This window comes from Pseudonaja textilis, chromosome 4, assembly GCF_049901715.1.
Source record: "Pseudonaja textilis isolate UNSWEBS1 chromosome 4, rPseTex1.2, whole genome shotgun sequence".
Lineage (NCBI taxonomy): Eukaryota > Metazoa > Chordata > Lepidosauria > Squamata > Elapidae > Pseudonaja > Pseudonaja textilis.
In genome coordinates this window covers 31474419-31494418 of record NC_141993.1, presented here as the reverse complement: position 1 = coordinate 31494418, position 20000 = coordinate 31474419, and the positions used below count along the sequence as shown (strand labels likewise).

The window sequence follows — 20000 nt, the reverse complement described above, 5'->3', positions numbered from 1 at the left end:
CTTTGCAATTTGCTGACTCTCTGTATTAATTTTTATTTTAAGATGCAGGGAACATGGAAGAGAGAACTCTTGTTCTGTCCCAAGTGGCAAGGACATATAGCTCAATTCAGCCTACTAATGTCTATGGAGATTCTCAGTCATCCAGATCATGGTTGTCCCAAAGGTGCTTTTTTCAAGAGACAACTGGATTTTCTGGTTTTACTTTAAAGATGTTTTGCTTCTCATCCACTTCCCACCATCCAGTCAGAGCTAAAGAAGCTTCTTGAATGAGTAATGAAATCTCTTCGAAGAAAAACCAGAAAGTCCAGTTGCCTCTTGAAAAAAGCACCTTTGGATCAACCTACTGATATATTAAGGTAGATAAAATAGTTATTATTTGCAGAAGATCTTAATTTCTTGCCCAAGTAGCTTATAACTCAACATTAGGTCAACTAATTATTCTCCATTAATGGTATTTTTGCATTTCTGTTTCAATGTTAACAAAATATTGGTTGTGATGCCTGAATCCCTGAAATTGTTTTTCCCAAGACATTCAGGTGCCCCACATTTTTTTATTGTTCTGAAAAGCTATAAATCTTTTATTTTTCAAGCAGTTATTTCCATGTTTGTTATTTCTGTAGTTTAAGGATTAGCATCATGTCTCTTGATTTTTATTGTATTATTTATTCTGCTGTGGAAGATCATATATGTGGCAAAAAGTGGCCTATTAACGGTATAAATAAACACTGTTCTTACATGAAAAGAAAGCAGTGCTGACTTTAATATGTTTTCAGCTCCCAAAGGAAGATTAGGCAGGAAAAAAAACCTCTGATATGTATTATCTGAAAACCATTACTACATTGTCAGTGACAACTTTTCTATTTTAAATATAAATTATTTGGGGGAAATGTTATCTCTATTTCAGTAAAATGTAACATGTATTGCTTTATACTATTAGAAATATATCCATTATTACTCTACAGATTTGTTAGGTATCAGTGGCTCTTTCAATAAAAGTAACTGGGATTGGATTTGGCCTTAAGTAAATCCTAGATAAATATCAGATGTTAGATGCTTGAATATGCAACCTGCAGTGGTTGACAATGTTTTATTTTAGAGAATTGAAATTACCTTTTTCTAACATTTTTAAGGGGGGGGGGCAGAGAATAAAGAGACATAGTGCCTTAATATGCTGCATTAAGGCCCAGCCCAGTGAGTTGAGTGAAGTCATAGTAAATTCTTCACAAAAACTACCATTGATCAGGTTTTAAGGTTCTGTGCAAACTTACATTCATAATGATTTCAAAAAAGCCAAAGTAAAAGAAAAATCGAACTAAAACTGAAAAAGCTGTTAGCAAATAAATAGAAAAGAATAGAAAAGGGCTGAATATTGCAGATGTTGTAAGAAATTCTAAGTCAAAAGCAAATAAAGAAGGAACAACCTTCTTTTTAAAGTGGAATCAGAAAAGCTAATGCATTTTAATGGGATGAATCCGGAGGACAAAGAAACCATGAAAAATAAATAAATATGGTGGTGTGCAGAAAAAAAAATGGGGCAAAGAAAACATTGCAAATTAAAAAGCCATGTAAATGTGTGCCTACCATTTTCCAGATAAGAAGGGGCCGTACCTTCTGAGGGGTCAAGGCGGCGAGCCCGCCTTCCATGTTTGGAGTTGTTGTGTACAAACATGTTGTCTGAGACAGCCAGAACATGGCCATCCACATTGACTGTTGTTGATACAACAACCTGGGAGGGAAAGAAAGAAAAGAAAGACATTCTTTTTTTTGAAGCATACAGATTCTAAAAGTGGGGTGCACCTATTGCAATAAACATCATGCTGAAAAAAGGTATAATGTAGTATGCTATTTTGAACACAATGTTATTCATAGATGCAATTCACTCTCTCTTTTTTGGCTATCACTGGAGATTTTCCTACACACAATTCACCTCCCTTCCTCAACACTCTCCACACTAATTAGAGTTTAATCTCCTATTATGCTAACAAATGAATTCAATTCTAGGAAAATATTCTTCTAGTCATTTGTTTCAGAAACACCCCTCTAACCACTCATTTTAAAAGCTACTGTTTTGATTGATCTGTTGATATATTGATTAGATAGTTTATCTAATTAAAATTTGTACACTTGAGACTGTCTTCAAATGAAGAATTGTGAGCACTCCAAGTCAAATGGGAAAATACTTCATAAATCAGTAGCTATGTGTAACTTTCTGCTTTTCTCTTCAGAAATGATCTTTAGGTCATTTTTGCTATCGTATTTAGAAAGCAATCTTATAAATAGGTGTTATGGGACAAGGAATTTCCAAAAATAGAAGAATTGCCTCATTTAAAGATTGAAAAGGAAAAAAAGAAATGGCCCTCCATCTCACTGTAATAAACATTACCATTACTGGGCCTGATATAATTTGTCTCATATTATAGAAATATTTTGGGACAAAGGATGTCTTTGTTTTTATAAATTCAGCCTTTTAGCTTCTTCATGCAACTCACTTTTTTGGCGCTTCTTATAATCTGAGAAAAAGAAATCCAGAATAGATCTTAACACCTTCCTTGAGATTATATGATTGCAGCTATTCTAGCGCATCATAAAAATATCATAAAATATGAATGTTCTAACAAATTAGTTAGCAGGGTAAAAACAGACATAAGGAGATGTCCTTCATCTTCTTTCTGTTTTTTTTTAAAGAATATGCTTTCTGCATGCAGTACAGAAATATCCTTTCTAGCTACATACAATTATCTCACATCTGGTGAGATTCAGGAGACCATTGGATCTCCTCAGATCCAAATATTTCCTCACTTCTTTCCCCACTCAATTATCAGAATCATATTTCATGAAAATTCTAAATTTCTGTTTTTCGTCCTTGTCAGGAAAATAAAAAAGATTCACAAAATGCTATGAAAAGAACCAGGAGGAGATTAAGCTATGTTAGATTTGCACATCTATATCAGAACAATTCAAAATTCACCAAACAGAACTGATCCCCAAAGGGAGAAGGGATTAATCGCTCTCCAAAGAACTTTCAGAAGTTCTTTGCAGATGACACTTAGCTGGGGGGGAGGGCGGGCGGGGGCGGGGGGGGAATAGCCAACACCACAGAAGACAAGTTCTGGATCCAAAAAGATCTTAACAGACTTGAATAATGGGCCCTATCGAACACAATGAAATTTAATGTGAAGAAAAACAAGGTATTACACCTAGCGGGAAAAACCAAAGATACAAGTACAGATTAGGCAAAACCTGGCTCAAAAACAATAATTGTGAGAGGGACCTCGAAGTCCTAGTGGATGATCACTTAAACATGAGTCAGCAGTGTGCAGCAGCAGTCAAAATGTGAAGTTTTCATACCAGTTTATAAATCCTTAGTAAGACCACACCTGGAGTATTGCAACTACTTTTTGGTCACCTCATTACAAAAAAAGATGTTGAGACTTTGGAAAAAGTGTAGACAAGAGCAACTAAGATGGGCCTGGAGAAAAAAAAACATTTGAAGAATGGTTGCAGGAATTAAGTATGGCATAATAGAAGTATTCCAGTATTTGAGGGGCTGCCACAAGGAAGAGTGGGACCACTTATTTTCCAAAGCACCAGAAGGCAAGACAAGAAACAATGGTTGGAAACTAATCAAGGAGAGAAGAAACCTGGAATTAAGGAGAAACTTCCAAACAGCGAGGACAATTAACTGGTGGAACAGATTGCCTTCAGAAGTTCTAGACCCTTCATCACTGGAGTTTAAGAAAAGACTGAGCAGCCACCTGTCTGAAATGGTATGGGGTCTCCTGCTTGATTAGAGTAGAAGGGTCCCATCCAGTTCTATTCTGATTGATTGAATGCATTCTTAATGCCTGATAACTAATGTTTTCTGTAGCTGAAAAGAGCATATTGATTAGGAATATCAGAAATGTCTTCAGTCACTTCTAATGCAGAAAGTAGTCATAATCAACTTAAATCATATGTCGATTTATTCTACCATGACAATGACTTTTCCTTTTTTATCTTTAATTGGAACTCTTCTATTTCCAGCTTCAGAAGCACATTGACCAACCAGAACTAAATAGATCCAACCCTGTCTATTGCTATTGCTGTGTCAACCACAGGAAAATGGTGAATAAGGCTTCCAGACTGTTTCTTAGCACAAATTTTTAAATGAATTTTAAAATAAGTAAATAAATTTTAAAATGAATATTTGCAAAATTGAAAATTCTTGCATTAACACCTATCCATTAGATGTTAGATGCCATTCTAATAATTAATTATCATTATAATGAAAAGCCTTTCCGATTGCATTCACATGTACACTTATAAGATAAGATACTTTCATACATTGTATAGATTGTAAGGATTTTATATGTGCTTATAAGTCTACAAATTAAATTTAGAAAATTATATTAAAAAACTGAGACAGAAAATCCAGTGAGAACAATGTGTATAGTAGCTAAGGTTTTGGATTTTTTTAAAAAAATCCAGATTTTATTTTATTTTTATTTTATTAATTTTGTTTGTCAAACATGTACAAGATAACAAGTATAGATATGAACATAAACATGAACAAAGGAAATAAATACAGATAAATGGGCACAGTAAGACGGATGGTAGGCACGCTAGTGCGCTTATGCACGCCCCCTTTAAGGACCTCTTAAGAATGGGGTGAGCATCTTCAACCATGGATACTCATAGAGAGATGAAATGAATGGAACCACACCCTTGTTCTGTATCCAAATACCTTACAGCAGGGGTCCCCAATACCAGTTCACAGCCGTTACAGGTCCGTGGCCTGTAGGGAACTGGCCCACCCAAGCAGCAGGAGGGCATGCGAAACTTCATTTGCACATGCACAAGATCTAGACCGCATGCGCAAAACTATCCCTCCCCAACTGCCACTGCCGGCACCGGTCCATGGAGCCAGAAAAGATGGAGACTGCTACCTTACAGGATTGTTGTGAGTCTGTAGTTAAGGTAGTATATTAATCTAACATATCAATTTTTAAAAATGTTTCTCGACTCCTGTACTGTTATTTCTGTGTTTCTTTTTCTAATGGACCCCTTCTTTTTTTCTAGTACAAGATTGGGGAAGGTTCTGGGCACATTGACAAAATCACATGGTGTCTTGAAAGAAAAGAAAGGAAGAACTTACAATGGTATCACAGATAAATTAATGCAATATATACTTTCCCTTTGGAAACCAGGGAGTACAGGGCATCAGATGTAAATTCTTTTGTATTTTCAATATTTTGTATTTTGTATTTTCACCTTTGATCCTGTTTTTTTCCACATGCTCTAATTAGCTATCAGCTATTATAGCACCTTCTCCTGTATATTCGGCCTCCTCTGAGGCAGCCATCTGTGTTCCCCTTGAGAAAAGCCTGAGGGTGTTTCTCTAGAAGCCTGTGATTCTGCAGCCTGCACTGTTTTCTCAGGAAAAAAGAAAGTAAAGCAAAACAACCCTCCCTCCAAAAAAAAAAAAAAAAAAAAACCACCACATGCACAGACTGTATTGTTTGTCTAGGTTATCCATTTTAAGGGACTCACACTGTTAACTATTTACAACATTTTTAATTCCATCCCTACCTTATCAGGCTAGTGGTTTTTAGCTTTCGTGAGTTATAAGGTGATTAGTACACCCGTTCCAGAATTGAACTGTCACAACAATTGTCCATAGAATGAAACATATTAAGTACAGTTCTAAGCCAAATTTTTGTCTCAATTTTTTCCCCTAATTGATAGACCCAAAATATAATTTTTAAAGGATAATGTCTTTAAAATAGGCACTACAAATATGTCACAGAGTAATGATAATAGTGGGGAGGGGAGAGATGGTGTTGTCCACAAAAATACATTTGCATTCTCCTTAATTTCATTTGGTTAGCTCCTTTTTGCAATGCATCTAATGAAACTGCTGACACATATATTTTTAAAACAGATTTAAAATCTTGTTTAAGATCTGACATCCTGTTAAATCTACTTAAACATTGTAAGAAGCCAGCTTATTCTCTATGGAAGCTGAAGGAAGACTTTCTAGGAGTTCTGTTGCAGCTATATGATTACCTATGACTGGTGAGACAAGTGGATATTTCTACGAATTCCAGGTTTTAAATTCAAGCGAATGCCAATTTCAAAGATTTTATCTTTCCTTTAAAATGTATTTGGTAGGTCTACCAATTGGAAAAAAAAGTAAAGGTAAAATCTTCAGTTAGAACTGTATTTAACACAAGGAGTCTTCGCTTAATGATTAGTCACTGAGATCATTCAAAGTTACTACAGCCTTGGAAAGGGTGCTTTAAAATCTGTATTAGCATTTCCAACCATTGTAAAATGTGGCATTTAGACATAGAGTAACAGAGTTAGAAGAGACCTTGGAGGTCATCTAGTCCGACCCTCTGCTCTATCAGTAGAGTCTATTCCAAATATTAGCCTCTACCTGGGATCGAACTCACAGCCTCCTGATTGTGAGATGAGAGCTCCACCTCTAGGCCACCACATTGTCCCTCCCTGTGGTCATGTGACTACAGGCCAGGCTTTAAGCAACCAGCTCACATTTATAACAAGCTGCAAGATCCTGTGGTCATATGATGACGATTGGCAACTTTTTTTTTTGCCATTTTCCATAATATAGATATATATAACCACTGGTTGAAAGTATAACATAAATTTTAAGATAAAACTTGGAACATTTCATATAAAACGATGGAATAAATAGTTTAGTCATGCATGATTAATAACTGATAAATATATAAACATATGTTAGTTTGACAATGTGAAGACTGATATAAATTGTGAGTAAATGATTACAAAAGTATAGCACAAAAGATACATAACCAACTGACACAGTGTATGTTTATAAAATGGAAGAGGATTTTATATTTTTATGTTTTTGTAGGTGTATGTTTGTGTTTAAAAATAAAAAAACTATTTTAAAAAAAAGGAAACTGCAAAAAATGCTCATTGCATATGCTGGATTAGCTTAATATCTATGTGGTTCAATATGACAGTTGTAAAAATGGTTATAAAATCAAATTAGGTCATGTGATGATATGCTTATCAACTGCCCTGAATTATAACCAAAATTCCAGGCCCAAGGGTTCTAAATCAAGGACCATCTGTATGCTTCATTTTATGGATAATTGTACTGACAATTCAACCAATTCAGCACTCTATGTGTTTCAATGGATCATTATTATCAATAAGACATAAACCTAAGATGCATGAAAATGAAGACTTCACAAAGTGTTGCTTTTTTATTTCCTATACTAGTATTTATGGCAGAATGAATAGTTTTATTGAATTAGGAAATTATGCATATCTGTCCTCTGCTATAGTCTTTGATAATGCTGTTGGTCTATTATGTTATTTTTTAATATTTCTCTTAATTTCTCCCACTTAGTGAAATTAATTATCTATTAAGGCATAAACTGTTCTATAGTTGTTTGGATTTACCAAGGTAGATTTGGAAAACAATTCTACTTCTCTCATATCAATATTTAAAAAATACTACATAAAAATTACAGTGATGAATCCAACATTCAAGAAATTCTATTTTTTTCTATAGAAATTATATTTTATCACATTTTTTGTGAAAAATACAGTAATTCAATAGCATAGACAAAGTTCTGAAGGTAGAAAAATTATTATCAGATATTTATAAGTTCTTAGAATTTGTTGCAAGGAGAATTATTCCTGCTTAGGTCTATTCAGATTTTCATAAGAGAAATAACTAAAATAGGAGTTTAAAGAACAAGATTGAAGTTTCTGTTTCTCTCCTGAAGGACAACTGAAAATATAAATTGCAATTAAATTAGAAAATAATTACGAGGGAAATGACAAACCTTGGTTAAATTTGCTACCTTGAGTGTTCTTTCCAAAGTGAATGTACTACTGAAATAAAATAATAGGCTTTCCCTCTGTAAAAATCCTTACAAATCCTCTGAATGTAATTTTAATTCTTTTTTAAAACTGTACCTGGAATCTTCGCATATCTCGTGGGTTTCCTGCATTCTTCAAACAGTTTTGATTGCACTTGAGGAAAAACTTTAGAAAAAATCTACAAAAATACAAAATTAGAATTGGTTAGAAAAATCAGCCATTAAGAATAAATGTTTAAGCATGTAACATGTTGCTACAAATTGCAAGTGATGGATAGCTGAAAATGTACTCATTGTATTACTGTAAAATGGTAATACATCTAAACTGAAGACTTTTCTTATAGCAACAATATATATGAACATCCTTTATTTGCACAAAGGATGGACTTGACCATCAAAAGATGCAATTCAGTGCAGATTGGTTTAATAATATTAATATTGCAATCCTAATAATGCTTATTCAGATGCAGTCATGATTCAGATTTCAGAATATCTACAATTTTATATCTCCGTATTCAAGAATAAGTCCCAAATAATTCAGCAAGATTAATTTTATCTGAAATATATTGTATTAGTATAGAAACAGAAACCAACATAAAATGAACATCTGGACTACTTTAAATTGTTATAGAATCTTACATTTTTCTACATGCTTTAGTCAAGAAGAATTATAGATTCTGGCCCAATTGCCTACACAGTATGAAATCTGCTTCCTGAAATATATGGAAAAATGAATTGAGTTTCTTTCATTCAGAAGGGGTTTGTCCCTATGAAGAAGTCTCCAAAATTTTCAGCATTCAAAGTTCAAACGTAAAACAAAGAAATAACCAAAACTTTTAATTTATAATTACTTTAGCAATTCCTGATGGAGAAGGCAAATTGAGAACTGGTGTGTGTGTGTGTTTTTAATAACCCTGAATGCCAGCTAAATCCTAACACAGTAAATCTATCAGCTGAATCAACAACAACATATAAGCCAGGATCTCCTTAACTCAGAGGCCTCCATTCTGGAAACCCAGAAGGTATGATTTTCTAGTCATTTTACTTTCCATAAAACTAGCTTCCTTTACCTCAGGAACATCATAAAGCACTGCTAATAATGTGACCAACATATAGGCATGAGCTGACTGAGAAATAATGCAGCATAGAGTCCAGGCTATAAACCTAAACTTTTAAGGCTGTCCATTTTTTTATGGAAGACATTTTCTGGCCAAAAGCTTTAGATGATTTCCATATTTTGCTAAAGTTAAGTCATCAGTCTGGAACTCTGCAACCTCCTGCAACATTAACTGATCCAATCTGCTGGCTAACTGAATTCTTTTAAATTAAAACTAGATATGAGAAGACAGGATTTTCACCATGACTATAATGGAAGGGCAACCTTAGGATTTCCTTCCTTTACCACAATCTGAATAAAAACTTTGTCTCTTGCTTCACTTGACCTTAAGAAAAAAAACAGTTATTGCCAATTTACCCAACTTTCTTTCATGTTGTGGTTCTTACAAAAAAATGTTTACTGTAATTAGTAGGATTGTTTTAATTTTTTGAAAATAGACCTGTACATTTCACATTTTAGTAGTGTGTGTATGTGTAAGGGAATTGTTTTGATACTTGTGACATTAATAACCACAAACACCCTTTTGGGGGGGATATGCCATTCAGAGTAACATAGCGTGAGCCACATAAATGCAATACATACATACATACATACATACATACATACATACATACATACGTACATTTCCTAACATTTAATCTTAAAATAAGCCATACTCGGTTCAAAATGTCAAAATTAAGGAAGGACACTGATCCACGCAAGATTCAGTAAATGAGTGGAAGTTGTGTTTTCCAAACCAATATATGTTTTAGCTTCTACTTATTGCATCAAAATGTAACAATATAAGAAACAAATTATGCTACTACAACACAACCACAGAAAATGCCTAATTCTCCATTAAGAAATGTAGGCATTTTGATTTCCTGGGGTTCACAACAATATAAACAGTATTTAATTGTTTATTAATCCTCCTGACCCTTCCACATTTCTGAATAAATCCATGAGTTATATCACAACTGTCACATTCATAGTAGAGCAACTGAAGAAGCTAAGTGGTCAGCCACTGAAATGTGTTTGACATATCTATACTTATAAAATCTGAGCATCAAAATTTGATGCATTTGGACAATCCCTGGGGAGAAAGTCCCAACTCTTTAAATGGCCATAAACAAATGCTGTCATCTAATCCAAACCATGGTGAGGAGGACCTTGTAAAGCCCAATAATCATTCCTAGAAAATGCTGGGGGGGGGGGGGACAATGTAAACAAGGGTGGGACATTTTGAAAGGCAAGAATCAGTTTGGTGTAGCAATTAAGGCATCAGGCTAGAAACATAGAGGTTTATGAGTTCTAGTCCCACCTTAAATGTGAAACCCACTAGATGATCTTGAGACAGTTATTCTTTCTCAGCCCTATAGAAGGAGGCACTGGCAAACCACTTCCAAAATCTTGCCCTCCCCAAATGGCAGTGACTTGTCCAGGCAGTCGCTAGGCATCAACCCAAATTTGAAGGTACCAGGAATGAATGAATGAATGAATTTATGAATGAATGAATGAATCTGAAAGGCAATATGCTTGCAAGATTCCCCGTCTTGATCTTTACAGTCTCAAGACATAGGTAGGGAAGGGTCCTGTACCAGGCTCAGATAACAACAACAACAACAATAGCAATAATAATAATATCATAATATCATAATCATCTCATTTGCTGTGAACATTGTCATTTTTATGATGATGATGATGATGATGATGATGATGATGATGATGTAATGTTTTTTCCTGAAATCAAGTTCCTGGCCTGAAGAATATCTGCAGAAGTTTTTAATGGTGGGCATCAGTGAATCCAATACCTGGCAATAGCACAGATGGCAAGTAATCATCCGGGCAATGCAATAGACGCAATCTACATAGACTTCTGTAAAGCCTTTGATTCAGTGGTACATGACAATCTACTCCTAAAACTATAATTTATGGTATATCAGGACACCTGGATAACTGGATAGAAGCATTCCTGTCAAACAGACAATAAATGGTCAAAATTGGGAGCGTCCTATCAAATTCTGTACCTGTTAACAGTGGTGTTCCCCAAGGCAGTGTTCTAGGACTAACTCTTTTCATACTCTACATAAATGACCTCTGTGATCATATCAAGAGCAACTGTGTTCTCTTCACCGATGATGTAAAGCTATTAAAAACACCACAGACAATACTGCTACCCTTCAAAAAGACCTTGACTATGTATCAGAATGGTCAAACAAATGGCAACTTCCAATCTCAACAAATAAATGCTCTGTCCTACATATTGGCAAAAAAATAATAATCAGAAAATAAAATACAGGCTGAATAGTCAAGACCTTGTTGATGATCCAAACTCTGAAAGGGATCTTGGAGTACTTATGTACTCAATGATCTAAGTGCTAGAGCCCACTGTAACTACATAGCCAAAAAGGCGTTAAGAGTTGTTAACCTAATCTTACATAACTTTTTCTCTGGTCATATTACACTACTAACTAGAGCATACAAAACATTTGCTAGACCAATACTCGAATACAGCTCATCAGTCTGGAACCCACATTACGTATCTGATATTAACACAGTTGAGAAATATTTCACAAAAAGAGTTGTCCACTCCTCTACTTGTTGCAGAATACCTTATACCACCAGAATAGAAATTCTAGAACTAGAAAACCTAGAACTACGCTGCCTTCGGTCCGATCTAAGTATAGTATATAAAATCATATTCCAATGTCCTACCTGTCAATGAATACTTCAGCTTCAACCATAACAACCAAGAGCAAACAATAGATACAAACTCAAGGTTAATCGCAACAAACTTGATTGCAGGAAATACGACTTCAGCAACAGAATGGTCAATGTCTGGAATACTCTACCTGACTCTGTGGTTTCTTCCCCAAACCCCCAAAACTTTAACCTTAGACTGTTTACTATTGACCTCACCCCTTTTCTATAGGGGGTGTGCATAAGAGCAGCAACGTGCCTACTGTCCCTGTCCTATTGTTTCTTTTATTTTTTTATTTTTCTTATAAGTATCCATGTATTCATAACTATGTTTTTATTTATACCTATTATCTTGTAAGCAATTGACAAAAATAAATAAATAAGTAAGTAAAAACATCTGTATAGTGGTACCTTGGTACTCAACTACTTTGAAACTCAATCAAATTTTATATTCAACAAATTTTAATGCAACACTTATACAATTAAGCACAGTTAAGTATTGTCTGGTCTTAAAGCAGTTTTCGAAAACTTGGTATGTTATTTTTCAATTTAAAAAGTCAAATATCTATATGGACTATAATTGAGCATGAAGCATCTATTCCATCACTGAGTTGTGGCATTTTCCAAAATTTAACAAAATGCAATAGGAAAAGAAGGAATCGTACAAATTAACTGGGCTTTTTGTTCTTGACTTCTTACTCAATGACCAAGAAAACAGTTTTTTTGAATACATATAGCAACCCAGGCTTAGAAGTGAATTCCTTGCTTTTTGAAATCATAATCAATATGTCAGTGTCTATGAGAATTCATATTGATTCCTTTCACTTGAAATATTCAGAGGAAAAAAAATAAATCTGATGAACTTTTTTCCTATGTCAGTTCTGCCCACACCCTATCCTTTTTCTGCAGGTGTTTCAAAAAGATAAATATTGAGAATAATTTGAAAAAGCATTTATTGGAGAAGAATAACTGCCCTTAGACAAATCTGTAGGAAGATATACACTGTGGTTAATTCTCCCTTTGCTTGATGTTGACTCACAGTGGAAGGGTGTTTGTTTCTGAGCCCTATCCTTAGAGAAATCTCTTATGAGAATAATTAGGACTGCAGAAAAATCAATTACTACCAACCTGCCTTCCATTGAGGACCTGTATACTCCATGAGTCAAAAAGAGGGCTGTGAAAATGTTTACAGACCCCTCACATCCTGGACATAAACTGTTTCAATTCCTACCCTCAAACGACGCTATAGAGCACTGTACGCCAGAACAACTAGACACAAGGACCGTTTTTCCCCAAACGCCATCACTCTGCTAAACAAATAATTCCCTCAACACTGTCCAGCTATTTACAAAGTCTGCATTACTATTACTATTAATCTTCTCATCACTCCTTATCACCCTTCCACTTATGACTGTATGACTGTAACTTCGTCTCTTGTATCTTACGATTTATATTGACTGTTTCCTAGTATGATTTGATTGCTTATTGTACCCTATGACTATTATTAAGTGTTGTGATTCTTGACTCTTGAAGAATGTATCTTTTCTTCTATGTACTGAGAGCATATGCACCAAGACAAATTCCTTGTGTGTCCAATCACACTTGGCCAATAAAGAATTCTCTTCTCTTCTTCAGTTTCTGCTCAACCTTTTGATCTATTTCCTTATCAAACATAATCTATTTTTCTTGCCCTATCATTTGATAATAGATTTCTCATAATAATAATAATAAAGAATAAAAAATAGATTCTTGGAAAGAACTTTAGCTAAAGAACTTGCAGCTGCAGCTGCACATTGCTGTGAACAGATCATCATAATTTATTCATTAATTACAATATGTTATTATGGGCTATCAAGTGGGTGTCAGTACTTAGTGATTAACTAGACAGATTTGCCATGTACCAATTTTTGCAGAAATGGTAGAAATATGAAACTTATTATAGAAATTAGAAAAATATGCAGGACAGCGAATGTAATTTATGAAAGGCTGAGGTCAAAAAGCCTTTGGAAGAGGATAGATTATTAAGAGAAAAGGAGCTTCCTCTTATTTTAATTAATAATTTCTAAATCATTATTTTACACTTATCTCGAATAAGGCCCTAAACATCTTACCATATTCTGAAAAGGGAATTGAGAATAGAATTAGGAGGCTCAAGATGAAATGCCTTTTTTTACCACCCAAACTCTCTTGTAAACTTTAGGAAAGAAAATAAATTCCCATGCTCAATATTATAGATTCATTTTCAAGGATAAGTAGTTGGGACTGCGACTTCCAGGACTCTGGGATCATCATAAATGGCAATCATGTAACTCTGGGTTGCTGCCACCATTGTGGGGACATGCTAGTTTCCGAGTGCTCAAATTTCAATTACGTGAGCATGGGGATCCTGAAATGGTCATAAGTATGAGGACCAGTCATGAGTCACTTTTTTTTCAGTGCCATTGTAACTCATTAAACAAATTGGTCAAAAGTCAAAGATTACTTGGACCACATGTAGGTCTGCGCCTCCTCTCCCACTAAAGGTCCACATTTCAAGAATTGTTTTCCCTTCATACTGGTATGTTTTATTCAATGGTACCTTCTCCATATGAAAAATTAAGCTTGTCCACCTACTATTCCTCTTGAGAAAAAGGTTAGTTTAAAATAATTGTAGCTAATCACATTCTGTCTACATGATCTGTTGCTCTAAAGAAAAGAAAAAAAACCGATAGAAGAAAAATGACTAAATACTTTGTGCAACATGTAAAATAATCATATATTATAAATCTGAGAGCGAAAGCAAGATAAACATTCAACCTATTAATAATGACTTTGATTTGGGAACAGTGAAATAGCAGAATTGAACTAAAGTCAAAAACGACCAAAGATGTCATTTATATTGTATATATAAAATATTCCGTATACTTTTTGTACATGATCTATATAATTATTGCACCAGCAGAAAATGCTGCAAATAAGAACATGGGACACTCAGTATCTTCTCACTCTGATGAAGAAGAAAAAAAAGTTAAGATGTGTAATTATAATGATTTATAATTATTTTCTTTTGTCACTTCCATCCCTTTCATAGTGATGGAGTTAACTGATTTGTAATGTATTTTCATTGTTCCCTCAATTCTGTCTCTCTTAGTTTGAATTATAACTATACCTTTTTTTCTGAAGCTAGTAGATACAGATAGTTTACCTGCACTATTGGATTTTTGAGTTGATCCTCTTAATAAATGACATGTATATTTCAAAAGTAATAAAACATATTAGTTCTACAAGACAGTTGGACAGGTCTAGAGGGTTTTTGCTACCTTGCACAGGATAAAGGAATAGCTTAAATATGTTTTTTTTTAAATACTGAAACTCTTAAAAAATTTTAATTGCCTGTCTCTGAATCTTTTTAATCTTTTTCTTGGTCTGGGTGCTCCAGTGCTGATTTTATCCATGTAAAAAAAAGTGACAACAACTAAAAGCTCAATTGTAATTAACTTAAGAAGAAAAAAATGTAAGATCATACCAACAAAAAGAAGAAGCTGATATAGAGGCTCAGAAAACAGTGAAAATATGAAAAATAAAAGTGAGCAGTGTGATATGACCCTCAAAATGGCAAATGCAATTAGAGACTTTATAAACAGAACTTTTTATTTCTATTTTATTCAAATAGATTTATATAGCTACCCATCTCAAGTGTCTGTTGAAGACACCATTCACCAATAGCATGGGCTGAGTTACTTTCGCAATCACCTTGTCCCGGAAAACAGCCAAATCTTAAAAGTCTTTCTAAAAAGTGAGCAGAGACGAGGCCTAGCTAATCTTGGACAGTACAGCACAACTACAGAAAAGGCACAATTCCCAGCTTCTGCCTGATTGACAGGACTCAGAGCTTGCCCTGCTACCCAACCTAATGGGAGAGTTAGTAACAATGGAAGTAAGTGATCCTTGAAACACAATAGAATGCATTTATTTACATTCTCAGACACACAAATACAGAATTTAAAATTCAGAACAATAAAAAGTCTCAATAAAACAGGTATGATTTAAAACAAACAAACAAAAACAAGTCCTGAAAGTATTAATAATGAGAAGAGGATATTACCCAGCTTCTGCATCCCTCAGTGACTGCAAGAAACTTGGCAACCTTGTAAGACTGTAATTTCAGAAAGAAGACTAAAATTTCTGATAATTAGGTTTACGAGTGCCAGATGCCATGGTGACACAAGGGGCAGCATAGCAAAGGAAGGGTTACTGACCTTACTCTTGTATCTGAACAGAAGCACATGTGATTGTTATGTGGGAGACTGGTATATTTGCCTATAGTCTTCAAAATAGGTGAGAATTTGAACCTAGATTTTTTTTAAAAAATCTCCTACGTGAGACATTCATGATGTTTTAGAAGTAGCCACATCATTTCCACATTATGGTGAAAACTACTTTATATAGGTTTGATCGGATCCCAGCTCAAGTACTGCATTTAATTTGGTTATCATACATTAAGGAGTCAGAGAAACTGGAAAAGGTGTAGGCACAACAAAGATGAACTGGCCTTGAAATTAAATCTTATGAAACTGGGTAAATTTATCAGAGACACAATGACTGAGGAGAGATGGGATAGTACCTTTAAGTCCATAAGGGGTATAGTACATGAGAAACTGAGTATAACACAAAGAATAATCTTAAATTACATCAAGACAGGTTCAAGTTAAATGTTAAGACAATTCTCTAAAAATAAGAAAAGTTTGCCAGAAGAACCAAGGGCAAGAGAAGTGATAAGTTTTCTATTGTTAGATATATAGTCAAGCAGAAGCTGAACAGTTTTTCATCAGAGATACCTTAATTTGAATTTCTGCACCAAGCATGATAGTAAACTTAATAGATATTTCTAATTTAACTAGGTCACAGTTAAAATGGTGCAATTTTCTGGTGTCATTATGCCATTGTGAATTCAAGCCTACACTTAAACATCTCTAGGCCTTCATGTTCATCATAATTTTATGATTCTGTCCTGCTTTCATACTTATTTCAGTAATCCATAAGACATTGTTTGTGATATAAGTGGACATGAAGGCATAGAGATGTTTAAGTGTAGACTTTAACTCATGATGAGATATGTCACCATAAAATTGTATCAGCTTAACCATGATCTAGTCGAGTTATTAATCCAAGTCTCCCCCAGCTCAGAAGAGAAAGGTGAGACTTTATGTTATTTAAAATGGAAATATTACTTAGAATTATTTTCATTTTGATTTTGTTAGCTAACATAATTAGGAATTTGGAAATTTGGTGACTTGGAATTGGCTTCAGTTTCATTTTGGGAGCTGATATAGCTAGAGTTTGGAAATTTGATTACAATTCAGATTTTTCCTTTTTCTATTTATGCTATATTAAGCATAATTAACTTCTGTCTCATTCTAATATCCTCCAACACACAAACCGTAAAAGTCTGTTTCATGTAAAGTGGATTAATGAACTGTAGTGTGGTTGTATTAGTTTATATTTTTACTGCCACTTTACACTAGCTGAAGCTTCAATTTATCATTAAATTAAAATGCACTCTAAGTAAAATGCAGTAAAATGGGAGGAATTTGATAAAGAATACATTTTGAACTCATTCCAAGTCACCACCAATATTGCTTTCTTGGTGCTTGAAACAATACACATACTTTCTCTCTCACACTCCCAAACACATCACCAACCTAAAAACCCAAGTTTTATAAAGTTTGAATTAAATGGAATGTTGACAGTCTCACTATAAAGACATTATAAAGCCATCAATTAGGTTCTCCCAGTTTTAGAACAAAATGGACTAAGAGGTGGTTTTAAATGTTTAAAGTTTAAAATAAAAAAATAATGAAACAAAATGAACATAGACCAGATACCGTTTAAATAAAACAATATGTAATACTGAAAATATAGACAGAGGTTTGGAAAGCTGTTATTATTTCTAGCGGAACAGATCGATGGATATAAAGGGGATAGGGACTAGGGACTATTTCCTGGCTGGCTAGTTGGCTGTCCATCAGGACCAAAGTTGATGCGAAGGAGCTAAAGTTGACATAGATGGAGAACCCCATAAAACAAAAAATTAGTTTGATATTGTAATAAGCCACTTTCTACAGAGGAAACCATCACCAAATACATCAATGCTATATCAGCTATGAGGGAAATTGAATTGATGCTGACTTCTCCATTCTAAGCTTCCCAGGTATGTGACCCAATAGAACTTCGGCAACCTGGCCTATATTTTCCACTATGAAAATACACCAACATTTTATTTATTTTTCTCGTTTCTGTACCACCCCCTCTGTTTAAAAGACGGAAGTGCATAAGCGCACCAATCGTGCCTACCGTCCCTGTCCTATTGTTTCTTTTTATTTTTCTTATAAGTATCTATCTCATGTATTCAAAACTATGTTTATTCTTATACCTGTATCTTGTAAGGGATTGACAAATCAAATAAATAAATAAACAAACAAACAAACAAACATATACATACTGTGTGTCCCACATAAGCACTGTATGTACTGTATGGGGAACACATACTGCATGTACCCATCCTGATTAGATCTTCAACACACACACACACACACACACACACACTCATACAACAGTTTACTTCACACACAGAAGAAAATACATATCTGTATTTTCCTATGGTCACTATTAATAAAGGAGATGGAAAGAAATCAAGACACCAAGCTTCTCGCAATATCTGTAGGCAGATTTGGGTGCTTTCATAGACATTCTTTTAGTTATCCAAGAGACTAATGGGGTGAAAAAGATCTAAAGGATGACAAGACGGCCATAAATAAGTTTTCAAACCACAGACATGGTAGCCCTCATAGAAGAACTATATTTAAATAGCTGACTGTTTAAATACAGAACTAAGTAAGGACAAATTTTTGTATGTCCTCTGGAGGATGAGTCTTGTCTAAAGAAGGGGGAGGAGAAATCAATTTTCCTAGACTTTTTCCTAGATTTTTTTTTTAAAAAATCAACTATTTTGACATTAGACTTCTTGATTTCCCTTTGAACATATTGCTAAAGAAAGGGCAGATGACCTCTTAATTAAACTGCATTATCTATGACAAGGATTCATTATTTTGAAATCAAAATTACATCTTTTATTAACTCACCTCACCTATATATTTAGCTCACAGTACCTCTTAACACCCATCTGCTATCAGTGTATATGGAGTCACTTGATATTCCACCCACCAATTTTTCCTAACAACCACTGTGCAATTAAATTCAACACGTTCTGTTGCGAGGTAAATTAGGCACACCTGCGGCCAGACTTCATTTGAACTGCATCAGAAAAGGACCTAACAAGGTGAGAGCACACCACAAAGTTATAGTCCTGTCAAGCAATTAGGTTTTCACTTCTGGGACATCCGCACAGTGCAATTATGCTACACATTACAACCTGGCTAATCTTCTGAACAAATGTCATGTCTCAGAGAAGCTAGTAAAAGCAGTTCATCTGCAAATGTGTCTGAGCTTAAGCCTTATGCACACAGCAATCTAGAGGAGACATTTGTGATCCTGGGAAAGATTCTCCATTGGTTTTTTTCCCCCCTCACATCCCCACTCCACTTCCCCTAATTAACCTGGCTAAAGTGTTTTTCCTGTTATGAGGTTTTTGTGAAGGTAAAAAGATTAAACTTATGGCAATTTTCCCTTAAAAATCTATGTATGACAACTGGAATTTCAAAATTCTAAATACTGTATAAATTAAATTGATCTGGGTTTTGTTTTAATTTGATGCCGAAGTGCAAATCTCATTTGGACAAATCTCAGTTCTGCCTCCACAGACCCAGTTTGTGGTTTTGAAGAAAAATTGCTTAGGATGAAATTCAAAAGCATATTAATGAAAGTTTTTTGACAATTCGTTATTTAGGTAACCTCTGGATCATGTTATCAGGGCATAGGTACCCCACAGGATACAGAATGTAATATTTTATATAAATGGTGAACAGTAAATCAAAGTGGTAAGAAGAAAGATGTTTGCATTTTGACATGTGTTACCTGTACATAACGGTAAGTGCAAATATGTTGCCACACCATGCTAAAATCTGCAAAAATCTGTATGAACTAGGAGATTTTTTGCAGTGATAAATAAATAAGTTATCTAATATTGATTTAATCTTTACTTAATCGAATTACAAGAAACATTTAACCCAAAACACAGTAACCAATATAAAATTGCTTGGCTTATACATTAAATATATTATTTGATTTAAAAATATGGCATTATGTTATCACTGATGAAATTGTACCAAGAAAAATATCTTTCAAGGTGCATGGGTATCTGCATGCATACCTAAAACAATTATTCTTTAACTGGGTTTTCTTTAATA

At 34.3% G+C, this 20000-nt stretch overlaps 2 protein-coding genes across 14 annotated transcripts in view; one reads left to right on the top strand and one right to left on the bottom strand.

Moving 5' to 3' along the window:
• The window catches only part of LOC148125786 (uncharacterized), a 9124-nt gene extending 2242 nt beyond the window's left edge, over positions 1-6882 (top strand). For 4 of the 7 annotated variants that reach the window (XR_015743450.1, XR_015743447.1, XR_015743448.1 and 1 more), the window contains exons 3-5: positions 4024-4104; positions 4731-4956; positions 5059-5293. Coding sequence is in view for 1 of the 7 variants with exons in the window: in XM_087932530.1 (XP_087788656.1) it covers positions 4024-4104; positions 4731-4939; positions 5059-5138; positions 5286-5332 (417 nt within the window). In the remaining 6 variants the exon portion in view is untranslated. Of the gene's footprint in view, positions 1-4023; positions 4105-4730; positions 4957-5058 lie in introns of all 7 variants that reach the window. The other 3 variants (XM_087932530.1, XR_015743451.1, XR_015743449.1) reach the window with 3 other exon arrangements.
• Positions 1-20000, bottom strand: part of EBF3 (EBF transcription factor 3) — a 209448-nt gene that overhangs the window by 66048 nt on the left and 123400 nt on the right. For all 7 annotated transcript variants that reach the window (XR_015743442.1, XR_015743443.1, XR_015743445.1 and 4 more), the window contains 2 exons: positions 7957-8038; positions 1609-1726 (listed from right to left, as the gene is read on the bottom strand). Coding sequence is in view for 2 of the 7 variants with exons in the window: in XM_087932521.1 (XP_087788647.1) it covers positions 1609-1726; positions 7957-8038 (200 nt within the window). In the remaining 5 variants the exon portion in view is untranslated. The remainder of the gene's footprint in view (positions 1-1608; positions 1727-7956; positions 8039-20000) is intronic.